The sequence below is a fragment of the Canis lupus genome, chromosome 28 (genome assembly GCF_011100685.1).
Source record: "Canis lupus familiaris isolate Mischka breed German Shepherd chromosome 28, alternate assembly UU_Cfam_GSD_1.0, whole genome shotgun sequence".
In the NCBI taxonomy this organism is placed as follows: domain Eukaryota; kingdom Metazoa; phylum Chordata; class Mammalia; order Carnivora; family Canidae; genus Canis; species Canis lupus.
In genome coordinates this window covers 29,693,424-29,708,545 of record NC_049249.1, presented here as the reverse complement: position 1 = coordinate 29,708,545, position 15,122 = coordinate 29,693,424, and the positions used below count along the sequence as shown (strand labels likewise).

At 43.5% G+C, this 15,122-nt stretch overlaps 1 protein-coding gene across 1 annotated transcript; it reads left to right on the top strand.

The window, feature by feature from the left end:
• Positions 1 to 5,428: 5,428 nt before the first annotated feature.
• On the top strand, positions 5,429 to 13,581 carry PRDX3 (peroxiredoxin 3). Its single transcript, NM_001256485.1, has 7 exons — positions 5,429 to 5,490; positions 7,039 to 7,174; positions 9,124 to 9,265; positions 9,825 to 9,960; positions 10,958 to 11,061; positions 12,286 to 12,451; positions 12,788 to 13,581. Exons 1-7 carry the CDS (start codon positions 5,455 to 5,457, stop codon positions 12,839 to 12,841), a joined length of 774 nt encoding a protein of 257 aa, NP_001243414.1. The 5' UTR covers positions 5,429 to 5,454; the 3' UTR covers positions 12,842 to 13,581.
• The last annotated feature ends 1,541 nt before the right edge of the window (positions 13,582 to 15,122 follow it).

The following is a 15,122-nucleotide window of genomic DNA, read 5'->3' as shown; positions in this document are numbered from 1 at the left end:
ATGTATTCAAAGTCTGTGCCTGCTGTTGGAAAATGTAGCATGTCTGCTTGTGGGCAAAATAATAACCCATGTCTATTTAACCCTGCTCTGGGCCAAGTATTGCCCCAAAGCATTTTTGCATGCCTGTCTCTCTCCACACAGCTAATGGTTTGAGGTAGATGTGATGCTTATTCTCATTTTACAGATGCAGAAACCAAGGTATAGAAAAGTTAAGCAGCTGATCTAGTCACGATGGATGATTGATGCCTAAGACACACACCCTACCCTCTAAGACCATAAATGACAAAAGGAGAATTTGACCCCATGTCCTGGTGGCTCGAAGAGCCTGTTCCATTAGCTATTTGAGCAGTGGTTTTTCAAATGGGGATGATTTTGTCCCCTGGGGGATATTTGGCAATGTCTGGAGACATTTTTGGTTGTCACATGTAAGTGGATGCCTTTCTCTCACAAGCTCTGCAAGAACACAGGAACAGAAAGAACCTAGCAAAGAAGAAAAAGGCTGAGAATAGAGTGACAGGTCCCCACGGTGGCAAGCGTCAATTGCATGGGCAGAATCAACCAGAATTGCTCAGACAAAAGAACAGAGAGTACAGAACACAAAAAGGAGAACATCCCTGGCAGGCTCAGGAGCAGAGTATTTGGGGACATTTCACTGAAGGATAAATGGCCAATACTCCCATGCTCTGACACAAACTACCTTTTTATAAGTATCTCCTACTGAGCACCATCAAGCACTTTACACTTCAACAAATATGCCAGAGGTGAGACAACATTGTGTTAGGAAGGGGTTCGGCAGGCAGCTTTTGGAGTTTAAATCTGGTTCCTGCCCTTTTCAGTTGTGAGGATTTAGGCAAATTACTAAACCTCCCTAAGCCTCAGTATCCCCACCTATGAAATGGGGATGGTGAATTAAAAACAAAACCTATCTCACAGGGTCATGTAAAGATCATATAAGTTACTCTATTCAGCTCAGATGTTGGCCCCTTAAGTTCTCAATAAATGTTGGCTGACAATGATAACAAGCCAAAGGGACAAAGGTCACCAAATACTATCTGCCATCTTTCCCTTCATCTTCCCCTATTCCTCCCTTGAGGACGGAATCCATCTATTCTGACAAGACTTTTTTCTCTATGAGACCCTTCTTGATTTCTTTCTCTAAACTCTCATAGCTCTTTTCCTGGACTCTTTCATTTAATATAACAAACACAGTACTCACTATGTACCTGTTGACTGTGTTAAATGCTTTAAAATTTAACTCACTTATTGCTCACAAGGACCCTTAGGGGAGGTATTAATATCATTCCCATTTCACAGATGAAAGAACAGGTAGGGAGTAACTTGCCCAAGGAAGCTGGTTTTTGAACCTCAGCTGTTCGCTCTCAATCATTATGCCTCATTTAGGCCCCTTAAAATTATGGATCTTGGATTTGGGTTTTTTACAATCTTTACTCAATGTTTCCTGGATGCACATGGAGTTCCTTGGCAGTAGGGCCTGTATAATCCACTCAGTACATACTTATATATACTTATTCACTGATTAAAATCACATTGCTAATTGACACAAATTCATCCAACACAGAAGGCTCTATCTGGAACCTAAATAGGAAAGAAAATGCATTATTCCAAAGGCTAAAATGAGCTTGGGGCATAGAGGATGCAGAAACTACACTCTAGGTTGAATGGCAGCATCAGGAGGATGGACAAAATGGAAGGTAGTGTCACCTTTATGCCTAAGCAGGTCCCATCCAAAGAAATAGTACTGACTAAAGTTTCTAAATTTTATTTATTTTTTTAATTATTATTATTTTAATTTTATTTATTCATGGGAGACACAGAGAGAGAGAGAGAGAGAGGCAGAGACACAGGCAGAGGGAGAAGCTGACTCCATGCAGGGAGCCCGATCTCCAGGATCAGGCCCTGGGCCGAAGGCGGTGCTAAACCGCTGAGCCACCTGGGCTGCCCCAAGTTTCTAAATTTTAAAACTAAAACCAAGAGAGGAAAAAATAAAAATAAAAAATAAAATAAAATATAGAAATAAAACCAAGAGAGGGAACTCCACTTGGTTCTGTTGTTTTGTTTGCACTGTGATTTATATTGCAGTTAAGTGTAGTTATGAACCAAACTGCCTATGTGTGGAAACTAAAGGACATGTGCATAAAATAGGAGAGAGAGGTGCCTCCAAAATGCTAGAGAAGGGCAGCCCGGGTGGCTCGGCGGTTTAGCACTGCCTTTGGCCCGGGGCCTGATCCTTGAGACCCAGGATCGAGTCCCACTTCAGGCTCCCTGCATGGGGCCTGCTTCTCCCTCTGCCTATGTCTCTGCCTCTCTGTGTGTCTCGCATGAATAAATAAATAAAATCTTTTTTTAAAAATGCTAGAGAAAAGGAGAAAAGGAGAGGTGGACACCAAAGGGCTATGGGTCTAAGGAACATGGAAAGAGAAAAGCTACCTCTTGCCTTTTCTCTGTCTCCCTGCCCCCTCACCTTTTCCAGCTCATATACTTGCTGGTCAGATATGAGGATGTTCTGGGTTCTAGTCCCATCTCTGCTTCCAACCACCTACATGACTTTGGGAATATCTCTCCATCTCTGAGTCTCCATTTTCTTGTCTACAAATAATCACTGGGCTAGACCATAGCATCCCTAGTTGTTTGTTTTTTTTTTTTAATTTGAGGTAACGTTCACCTGATATAAAATTAACCATTTTAAAATGCACCATCCTGTGATATTAAGAACATTCATGGGCAGCCCCGGTGGCGCAGCAGTCGGGGGTGGTGCAGCAGTTTAGCACCACCTGCAGCCCAGGGCGTGATCCTGGAGACCCTGGATCGAGTCCCACATCGGGCTCTCTGCATGGGGCCTGCTTCTCCCTCTGCCTGTATCCCTGCCTCTCATTCTCTCTCTGTGTTTCTATGAATAAATAAATAAAATCTTTAAAAAAAAAAGAACATTCATAATGTTGTGCAATCACCACTTCTCTGTAGTTCCAAAACATTTTCATTACCCCGAAAAGAAAACCCTGTACTCATTAAGCAGTCAGTGCCCCTGCCTCCTCCTCCCCACACTTGGCAATTGTCAATTTGCTTTCTCCTTATATGGATTTCCTTATTCTCCATATTTCATATGAAAGGAATCATACAACATTTGGACTTTTGGATTTGGTTTCTATTAGTCAGCATAATGCTTCTTTCAGTTCATACATATTACAATATGTATAATCCTTCATTCCTTTTTATGGCTGAATAATATTCCATTACACACTACAGTATGATTTTGAGCTCTCAGGTTATGATCTCCCTTCCTTTTCAAACACCTGTTCACAAACATGTTATGAACACCCACTAAACACAAGGCAGGTACTAAGGGGAAATGTATACACACACACACACACACACATATATATATTTTATATATATACACACATATGTACACACACACGTGTGTGTGTGCATATATATAGATATATATATAAACTTTTAATTGGAGTGTGACATTGGGATGACTGGGTGGCTCAGCGGTTGAGCATCTGCCTTTGGCTCAGGGCATGATCCCCGAGTCCTGGGATCCAGTTCCACATCAGAATCCCCATGGGGAGCCTGCTTCTCCCTCTGCCTCTGTTTCTCATGAATAAATAAATAAAATATTTTTAAAAAATTGGAGTATGACATTTAAAACTGCCCAAATCATAAGTGTACAGCTTCATGAAAGCTCACAAAGTAAATACAACTATTAACTTTAAGCTAGGTCAAAAGATAAAATATTACTTGCTCCCCATTCTTGTCTTCTCATTACTCTCCCCCAATTCCCATTTTCTCAAGGTCAACACCATTCTGACTTCAAACACTATATATTAGTTGTTCCTGTTCTTGAATTTCATATAAATGGAACCATATTGTGTCTACTTTCTCATGTCTGGCTTCTTTCACTCAACATCATGTCTGTGAAACTCTCCCATCTTGTTGCATGTCACTGCCATGCATTCATTCTCAATATCATAATTTATTCATCCATTCTATGATTTTGATGGGCATTTGTGTAGTTTCATCTCTGTGTCATTATCATAGTGTTGCTATGAACTTTCTAGCCTATGTCTTTTGATAAACTGATACATACATTTTTGGGGCACAAGCCTATGACCGAAATTATTTGAGTCATATATTCAGTTTACTAAATACTGACACGGAATTTTCCAAACTGGTCAGATAGTTTTAGATTCTCATCTCTAGCTTCTAAGGCAGTCCATTCCAAAGCATGGGGCTGGTACCCACTGCAGTACTAGTGGTGCATACAAGTGCATTTATGTGAGGAGCAAAATAAATAACATTAAGGCCCAAAGTGAAAAAATTATTACCCTTTTAATGTTCTTTAAATTCTTCCTATAACATAAAGAGAACCCCATGTGATACCAGGATGTTGCTAGCCATCTCTCCGTTTCCCTTTTTACAAAGTCTCAGATTTTCAGCAGGCAACTGTACCTACTTGATACTTAATAACATTTTGTTTTAATGTGTTTATTTTAATTACTTTCTATGCATAGCAAGTTATAAGGTTTTCCATTTAAGTTATTTAACATATTCTTTCAAATAAATTCATTTACGTTTTTCAAAATTGAGTCAACTTAAAGAAAATAGTAAATAATATGCAGATGATATGCAGATTCAAGAAACTATGTTGGTAGTGGAATGACTGATATCCGGAAAATACCTACTTAGAATCTGCATTTACCGAAAAGCCAACGTGTGATTTTTATCTGTGTTTGATGAGCTTGCTTCAAAGTACCATGATCACCACTGAGCACTTAGCTTTCTAATTGACAGAAAATAGAATTTAAATGTATCCCAGTTCTTCCAGTTTTGGGAAGAGAGGCCAATGGAAGTCCAGACAGCATCCCAAAAGTTTTCAGAACCCAAAAACTTGATGTGTCTGGCCCACTTGGCTTATTAACGGACAAAAATTGCATTAAAATTAATTCCGTTTCCTGCAGAATCCAGAAGGCTCTACCGAGGCCATTTGCAGGACGGGTAGAAACAGTTATCCACACAGGTTAGCCATATAAAGCAGAAGCTCCCCACCTGGATTAGTCCTTTTTAGGATGGGGCGACACTTAGAAGTAAGGTATTGTTTTCCTGAGCATTCCTTTACTTAGAAGCCGCGACGGGAATTTTCTCCTAGAATTTTCTCTTCGGAATTGGGGCTGAGGCACTTGACAGGTGAGTTGACCCAAGTAAGGTCCAAACAAAAAGGTGGGGAAGTAAGTCATCTTTCCCGCCCGGACTCCAGCCCCGCCCCCCAGCTCGGGCCCGGCCCCGCCCCCCGCTCGGGCCCCGCCCCCGCCTGGGCCTGGCCCCGCCCCCGCCGGAGGCCCCACCCCGGGCCCGCCCCCACAAGCCCCGCCCCCCACAAGCCCCGCCCCCTCCGCGTGCCCGCCAGTCCCGCGAATCCCGCGCGCACTGAAGATGGCGGCCGCGGTGGGAAGGTTCCTCCGGGCTTCGGTGAGTGCCTGCCGGCGGGGGACAGGCGCGGAGACACAACAGTGGCTCCGAGGACGTGCTTCCCACATAGGATCCTGCTCCCTGCGGCCGGGGGCGCCTTTCGCCCTGCTTGGAGGGCGCCAGCGGGTAACGGCCCCGGAGGCCTCGGCCGTAGGGAGTGCGCCTGCGCAGAACCGTCCCCCGCCCCGTTCCCGTCCGCTCCTCCAGCCCCTCCTCGCTCCGAGTCGAGGGTCCGCAGCCCTCCGTGCCCCTGAGCACCTCGCCCGGGAGGCAGGCGCCCTGGCCCCCGTTCCCTTTTCTGTAGCTACTCTGTGACCTTGGACACGTGACTTCCCCTTTCGGAACCTCGGTTTAGTGTCCTCGCCTTAAGGTAGAAAGAGCGATGCCAACATCAGGGCGTTGCAGCGAGTATCTACCAAATGGTGGATGGAAACCAAAGTGCTGAAGTACGGAGTGCTAAGGTGCAAAAGGCACTTTGCGCTTTGGCATTCCTCCCATCCCCTAGGTCTGTCCCCCTCCTCCCGGCAAAGCCTAGTACCCTTTTGGTAGCCCCCCTCCCCCTTCTCCTTGGCTTGGTTGAACTGCAAGGCTCTTCTTCCCTGAGTCATGCTAGACGCGATAGTTGAGCAAAAAAATAATCCCCTTGAGGCCTGTTCAAAATTTCCCAGAGTGTGAACTTTGCTCTACTTGTTTGCTTGTCTGTGGGGGCTTGGCCTTTTCTGGGAAAACCTTGACATGATAGAACATGCTTATTAGCAGGTCATGCTGGTAAAGGGCGTAAATACGCAGGGCCTGGCCAAGTCCCCTTGGTTTTTGAATCCTCTGTGTTCTTAAGAGCGTGGAGACTTTATCGTCTTATAATTCCCCTCTGCTTTGCAGGGTTTTTAAGAATTATGTATATATTTTAAAAATAAAAGTTATGTATATTTAAGATGTACGACAAGATGATTTGTATACATATACATAATGAAATGATTACTATAGACCAGCATCTCTTCACATAATTACCGTTTCTTGTGCTTGATGAGTGATGAGTGTGCCTGAAATCTACTCTCTTAGCAAATTCCGAGCACCCCGGGTGGCTCAGCGGTTTAGCGCCTCGTTCAGCCCAGGGCCTGATCCTGGAGTCCCGGGATCGAGTCCCATGTCAGGCTCCCTGCATGGCGGCTGCTTCTCCCTCTGCTTCTCTCTCTCTCTGTCTCTCATGAATAAGTAAATTAAAAAAAAAAAAATCTTAGCAAATTCCTAGTGTTCAGTACAGTATTAAGTATAGTCATCATTACCCTACATTAGATCTCTAGACTAATTCAGCCTACATAACTGCAACTTTGTACCCTTTGACCAGCATCTCCCCATCCCCCTCTTGCAGTCTTGAGAAAGAAGGAAGCGGAAAGGAATGTTAAAGAACATTGAGATTCATTCTACACTGTTAAGGGGTTTGGTGTTTAGTTCACAGGAACAAGGATTGGTGAGGCCCAATGGCCTGGTGCTCTTTCAGCCGGGCCAGCCTTCAGGCTACTTTCTAATATAAAGTGTTTCTCTTTCCAGATTGCCCGACATGTGAGTGCTATTCCATGGGGCATCTCTGCCTCCGCAGCCCTTAGACCTGCTGCTTCCAGAAGAACATGCCTGACAAATGTATTGTGGTCTGGTTCTGGTCAAGCAAAATTCGCTTTTAGCACCAGTAAGTATTATGCCTTGGTTTGGCCCAGGCAGTATGAATCATCTCGCGCCATGGGCTCTGAAGCCTGGCTATGCATTAGACTCGGTTGGGGAGCTTTGGAAACTATACCACTACCCCAGTCCCACCCCTGACAAATTAAGTCAGTATCTGAGGTGAGACCAGGACATCATTTTGGTTTTTTGGTTTTTTAATCAGAATGTAGTTGTCATAATATTGGTTTCAGATGTACAGCATAGTGATTCAAGATTTATATACGTTAGGTGGTGATGACAATGATAAATCTAGCTGCCATCTGTCACCATACAAAGTTGCTATGGTATTATTAACTATTCATTGTGCTGTCCGTCCCCACCCCACCCCCCCGTCCATCTTTCTGTAACTGGAAGTTCATATCTTTTAATTCCTTTATTAGTATATTCTAAAAGTTCACCGAATAATTCTAATGTCCAGTCAGGATTGAGAATTACCGAGGCACACTGCTCTTGTGTCACATTTCCTTGTTGGTCACCAGAGGTTTTTATGTTCTGTGTTGAGGAACACATAGGTTGGGGGAGTGGGGGGACTCAGATGCTTCCTGGGCCCTGTGTGTGAGGGGACATGAGATAATTGGCAGTGGCTGACAGTCTGTTAGAACCAAGGCTTTTAGATTCAGACCTGGCCATGTTAGAGCATGGATTCCTCCATTATCTGGTATTTCTTGAGATTTACACTGCATTTTCTAGAATGTGGGCTTTGCTAAGATCAGCCTCAGATAATGAGTGGTACTTGAAAATACCTCCTTTAGATTTGTCCCACACACCCCCCCCTTTTTTTTTTTTAAGATTTAGTTATTTGACAGAAAGAGAACACAAGTAGGGGGAGCTGCAGGCAGAGAGGGAGAAGCAGACTCCCCACTGAGTAGGGAGCCCTATGTGGGACTCAGTTCCAGGACTCTGGGACCATGACCTGAGCCGAAGGCAGATGCTTAACCTACTGAACCACTTTAGCAAAGCCTTCGTTTGTGGGCAAAACGTTCTGAAAAGTTTCACAGTTCCACAACCCTGGAGCTTTAAAAAAGATTTCTAGTAGTGATTTGATGACCCGCATTTAAAATTTTCCTTGTTCTCTGTCCCAAACCCCACACCAGCAGCTCCCACTGTTTCTGAAGACCAGACATTTTGATATTTTGTCCCAACTTCCCAGGTGGAAGCGAGTCCCCTCCAGTTCTAATACATCTCTTGCATCCTTTCCTTCCCTCCTGTCCTTCTCAGGCACACCGCTCCCATCCATACGTCTTATTAAGATCACTGAAACCCCTTCTAATACAGTCTCCCTCCTGCTCTCCTTACCCTCCCCAGCCAGACTTAGCTTCCTAAAAACAGCTGATTTAATTTCTATGTCCAACATGGAAATCTCCAGTGAGGACTCTTTTAAGAACAAACTCTAGCCTGATATTTAAGGGCCCTCAGAGTGTGGCCTTCAACCTTTCTTGCTTTGTCTCCTACACTTCCTTCCAAACACACCTGCTCTCTGTGTTCTAATCAGACTGCCACGGGCTGTTCCCTACACATGCTCTATTCCCTCTTCCCTGTCCCTCCTGGGTATGGATGGCAACAGCTGAACCATATTTAGAATCTCTCCCTAGGCTCCTGTCCTCCTCAATTCTATCTTAATTCCATCCCCATCATTTTCTGTCATCATCTTTTTAGTCTTTTCAGTCCCCATAGTATTTTTTTTTTCCCCATAGTATTTTTGAATTGAATTTGGGTACGATCTAGAACTACAGAAGGGGGGACAAATTACCTAAGATATAGCGTTGAACTAAGATACAGAAGGGGGGACAAATTACCTAAGATATAGAGTTAATTGATTTATACTACTAATTAATTACCATGAGAGAGTTGAATAAAGTCAAATAAGTGTGTGATTTAGCAGATGATGAACTACGTGTATGTGTGGGCTTCCTTCAGGTTCCTCCTACCACGCTCCTGCCGTCACCCAGCATGCGCCCTACTTTAAGGGCACTGCCGTTGTCAACGGAGAGTTTAAAGACCTAACCCTCGATGACTTTAAGGGGAGATATTTGGTGCTTTTCTTCTATCCGTTGGACTTGTAAGTGTGATTTCTGTGGTGCTATAATGTCATTCTGAGAGCAAGCAAAGGTCCTTGACATTTCCTATCTCTGGTTGCTCTCCTGGTCAAGGAAGGGTTCTTTCAGGTTCTTTTATCACTAGTGGCCTTGCTGAGTACAGCTTGCATCTGCAGCTAATCTCATAAATTTAGAGGATGGGGTGGCATTCTTGTTAGTGGGGTAGGGTTTTAATACGGCTCTGTTCTATGTGCTCCTGAATGGTGGTTCTTGTAAGCCAGGCTGTAAGGAAGTTTTCCCTGGTCTGGAGGGAAAGGAGAAAGGTAAAGATAATAAAATGGGTTTTCTCACAAAGCTACTTTATTTAATTGTTTCTGTATTCTTAGAATATGCCTCTTTTCCCCTGCCTGACCCCATTTTTTTATATGATTCTTAAGAGAGGTGAGTACAGTGAGGGTGGTTAATTGTTTTTGCCTTTTTTCACCTTTAAGCAAGTTGAACTAGTTTTTAGACTACCTGTGTTTAAATTTTAAATCCTTGTTTTTAAATTCTCTGATGGGAATTTCTGCCCTTTTTTTCTAGCACCTTTGTGTGTCCTACAGAAATTGTTGCTTTCAGTGACAAAGCCAAAGAATTTCACGACGTGAACTGTGATGTTGTTGCAGTGTCAGTGGATTCCCACTTCACCCATCTTGCCTGGATCAACACACCGCGGAAGGTATAAAGTGCAGTGGCCCTGCCTTTGCACTTAGGATCCCCTAAACTGAAAAGATCCTATGAAAGACTAACCTAGAAGTTGTTAAAGCATGAACTAGTCTGAAATGGGCTATTTGTGGGCTTGAAGCTTCTGGCAAGTTCTATGAAACTCTGTCCATATCTTGCCTAGCAATGCCTAAATTTACTGCCCACTACATGTGTGTTTTCCAAGGTACAAAGGGTTGGGGCACAGGGTTGTGGGGGGTGCCCAGCTGGGGTTCACTGCCTCCTCTCTCAAGGGTACCTTGTAGATCCCACATACTCCGTGTGGCTTGTGGGTGGTAGTTAGGTTCTCTGATTTCACTCTTCTGCGTGATAACTTTTCTTGTCTAAAAATGCTTGGAGGAATCAAAATTTCTAGCCATTTTGCTGAACTATCAATACCAAATTATTCAGTCTTTTATTTATTTTTTTTAAATATTTATTTATTTGAGAAAAGCAAGAGAGAGAGCACAAAGGGAGAGGGAGAAGCAGACTCCCCGCTGTCCGGGGAGCTCTGTTCCAGGACCCCTGAGATCATGACCTGAGTTGAAGGCAGATGCTTAACCGACTGAGCCACTCAGGTGCCCTTATTCAGTCTTTTTATTACTCTTCCATTTTTTTGCTATAGAAACTAACCTTCAAGTAAAAGAATGCATCAAGAATTAGAAAAAGAAAGGTCTCTGGGTTTAAATCCTGCTTCTGTCCTGTTTTGTGCCCTGGAACAAGTTGCTTAACCTTTGTGTGCCTCAGTTTCCTCATGTGTAAAAAGGCAATGATAGTAGTGTCTGCTCCAGGGTGGTTATGGGGAGGGAGTGAGTTCACAGAGAAGAGCTAAGAGCAGTGCTCAGCCCGCTCTTGGTTCTCCATTGCTGCTGTCTGTCGCCTTTCTTGTTGGCCTCAGACATCACATTACGTGGCTGAGAACGGTGAGAACGAGTGCACTGTGTAACAGCCAGTCATGTTCGCATTTTTGTTAGAATGGCGGTTTGGGCCACATGAACATTGCACTCCTGTCAGATCTGACTAAACAGATTTCTCGAGACTATGGCGTGCTGTTAGAAGGCCCCGGTATTGCTCTAAGGTAAGATCTTGTTTCTTTTATGAACTTAAACTATTTCATGCTAAGCACCATCCCCCTTCTTAGAGAATTTATGGAGCCCTGCTTTCCTCTTGAGTTATACCTGGAATTGTAGTTCTGAGAGCCACGTTGGAGCTTCAGCCTCTTTTACTCCAGGGAGATTGTCTTCATTTAATAAACTAAGGCCTGGCTTTGACAAAGTTGGCAAGGGAAGAAGGAGGAGTGCTGGCTTTGTCCTCCAAGGATCCCCTTCCCTGTAGGGTCTTGCTAGTTTTGCCATTATTTCCCTTGCTATTAGGATTGACAAGGGAGTGTAGGGTGGTTTGAGTCTGGTTTGTAAGATAAGGCTTGCTTTCTGGAGTGTGGGCCCTGCTCCATCCTAGCCCTGCATCTACATCTATACCATGCATTCCAGCGTGGCTCCACTCTTGATTGAGGAGCTGGGGGCAGAACCCTTTGAGCTTCAAAGCCTAGACCTCCATGAGCCAGGCCCAGGGAGAAAGAAGTACCTTTTCACCTTGCCTTTTCTCTTGCTTGCTTTTTCCCTGCATGATTAACACTTGGAATGCCACACCCCTTTAAGAGAGACTGTTAAAACCTGTGGTTTAAACATATCTGCATATGTCACGGTAACCCCAGCACTTGTACAGAAGATGAACACAGACCACAGGGCAGGTCGTCTCGTTACACTGCTGCCAAGTGATAAAGAGTAAAGGTCTTGGGTTTTCCTTTAGATTTCTGCTCTGCCTAGACTTAAGGCCAGTAAATTCTTTCTGCTAAGATTTCCCCAGGGATTTTCCCCCATTTACCCAAGAATTCACTCATTTCGTCAGTATTTACTGAATATAGATAAAATCATCTGTCTCCTCCCATATGTCTCTGGTTTCTTGTCAAGATCTGATACAGCAGCCCAAAGAACACCTAGATCACTTATATGTTAAAGAAGTCTGTTCTCTGTGACTCTTCTCTGTGTGAAATCCTGCTCTTTTCCATGTTGGCCTGGTCCACTCACACCTTTGTGTGGCACATCATCAGTAAGATGATGATAAGCTTTTTGTGTAACAGTAAGAGGTGATAAGCTTTTTGTGTAACAGTGAAAACCCCATATTTAAGCATATGCTCAAGTTTAAAGCTTTATTGAAGAGAATTAAAGACAGAAGCAGGTAGAAGATAGACTTCGTAGTTGTTGTGCTGCTGAGGTACTAATGGGGCTAAATCCTGATGCAGAGGTCTTTTCATCATTGACCCCAATGGAGTCATCAAGCATTTGAGTGTCAATGATCTCCCTGTGGGCCGAAGTGTGGAAGAGACCCTCCGCTTGGTGAAGGCATTCCAGTTTGTGGAAACCCATGGAGAAGTCTGCCCAGCAAACTGGACCCCGGATTCTCCTACAGTAGGTTTCTTTTCCAAAAGCAGTGAGACCTCAGCAGAGGTTCCCAGGTCATCACTGCCCTCAGGGCTGCTGGCCTAGAGTACCTACAAAAGGAGCCCACCCTTGGAGCAAGGGTGCAGATAGTGTGCAAATGGGTGAGGCTGCTGAGGGGTGGGGGTTTGGTTGGGACCAAGGATTAGGCAGGCTGCTAATGTAACTTTCATCCATGTATTTTAAAGGAAACAGACCATGCTTTAAAAAATTAAAGAACTTTGGGTTAAAAACAGAGTTTTCCATTCACTTTTGAGGCTTTTATCATAAAGTCAGCCACCTAATTAAATGTTTTTGTATTTTCAGATCAAGCCACATCCAACTGCTTCCAAAGAATACTTTGAGAAGGTAAATCAGTAGGTCATCCTGTGTGTCCCCACCTCTTCTCACATGAGGGAAGAGCGCAGTTGGAACTCACCTTTAGCATTTCAAAAATGATTATTTATAGAAGATAAAACACCAATTATGCTTATATTCGTAAATAATCTAAATGTTTTGTTTTTGTAACACTGGCCAAGGCTTTTAAATGTACTCACATCCTTTAATTGGTAACCTCTTGATGGTTAGCTAGTTTGTAGGATGCTACTTCACCTAGTCCTTGCATTATGTCTTCATTGGAAAGAGGAAACATTCTTCTTTGTTGGCCTTACTTGAACCTTTATGTTCACCAGAGTAGTACAACAAGCACCGAAGGTTGTGATCAAAGGTCCTGAAACTTTGTTGAATTTCTTTGCGATAAACTAAATTTTCTTTTAAGGCAGCAAAGATCATACATAGTTTTAAGGTGTTAACATCAGTGTCTAATATAACTCTTGCAATGGCTGTATATGCACTTGAAACAAATGTGAATCATGTTTTTAAAAAAAAACACGGTGGCAAAGTGACTTAAGTGATCATGTGTGTCTCTCCTCCCTGAGATTAACATAGTTATTTTACTTATTTGTTAGCTAACGTAGGGTCTACATACAACTCTAGATATTGATTGGATATAATTATAGAGGACATTTATTGAATCCAGGAATTGCATTGTGAAATCATTGTAATTATTTTCTTTTCTGAAGTGCTCAATGTAAAGTACATAATAAACATATTTTAAAATATTTGCTTGTTCAATACCATTAATTTTTGGTTCAGCTTATATTACAGAACTCTACTGTAGTTTTCCTTTTGATTATATCAACCAACACATGTGGAGCATTTAATGCAGGGCCCACAAAGATGAGTAAGATGCTAGCTCTACACCCGAAAAACTCAGGTTCAGGCAAGAGAGATATGGAAGTATTTATTTGTTTTTGGTGGTTTTTTTTTTTTTTTTTGAAGTATTTGTTATTTCAGGAAATCCTGAGTGCCTCTCATATGCCAGGTGCTATTTTGCAGGCCCAAGGGTGAACAATGGAGTTACGTTCTTGAGGGGGAAACCCAATAAATATAATAAAAATACATAGAATGTCTGGAAGGGAAATAACTGGAGCAGGGGGCCAGAGCAGAGAATTGAGATGTTCGGGATAGGGTTGTTAGAAAGGCCTTAATAGAGTCAATATCCAGGTCTGTTTTCTCATCTGTAAAAAGAAAGCAATAATTGTCCTAACTTAGGGTTTTGAGGAGGATCAAGTGAGATAAAACATGTAGAAAGTAAGGGAGTTAGGAGGGTAAGAAAATGTTAGGCATAGGGTTTGGCAACTGCAAAGACCCTGAGGCAAGAGCATGCGCAGAGTGGTGCAGTGGTGAAGGAGGAGATTGGTAACAGGGAGGCCAGAGTGCCATTTGAACAAGTTAAGGACTTTGGATTCTTTTTTAAGATGGGAAGTGTAAGGAAGGTTTTGACGAGACTCCCATCAACTTGTTCTAGGAGGATCACTGTGGCTCCTTTGTTAAGAGTAGACTGTAACGGTCCTGAGAAGAGAAGCTGGCTGGATTTGTGATATACTTGAGGGCAGAGCCAGCAGAATGATACAGATGTGCTAAATACCATGGCACAATAGATGCATTCCTGGGGCATAAGGGGAACACTGAGGAGGGACACCCTACCCAGGGAGAATTTCCTGGAAGGAAAGGTGAACTCTTGAGGCTATAGAGAAGTGAGCCAGGTAGACTGAGCAAAAGAAGTTGCAAAGTTACGTCGGCCTGAAGAAAACCAGGAGCTGGTTTGGTGTCCCTGGAGGGGAAGGTAAGGCAAGGGATGGAATAGGCCTGCACGTGTGGGCCACGTGAGAGGCCCAAACAGCATTTCCAGTGGACCCCATGTCGTATTAGGCTTTTCACGTTTTACCTCATTTGATCCTCAACAAAACCTCAAGTAGATACAATTATTGTTCTCATTTTACAAATGAGTACATAGACCCATTTATATTGACTTGACCAGGGCCATCCAACTAAGTAATTGGTGGTGCTGGGTCCTCAACCCAAGACTCACACCAGGATCCCTGAACTCCTTAAGCATCCAGGAACAACAACAACAAAAAAACATCCAGGAACATACATTCAAGAAACACATAACCCCCACCTACACTAGTGCAGGGCGGGGCTAGGGGAGGCAGCAGCAGGAGGAGGGAGGTGCAGTTTTTCTCTACAACCAGCCCCTACTCCATCTGGCATTCAAAGAAGGAACTGGATCTGCCCCACTACAGTTTGCACTGTACCT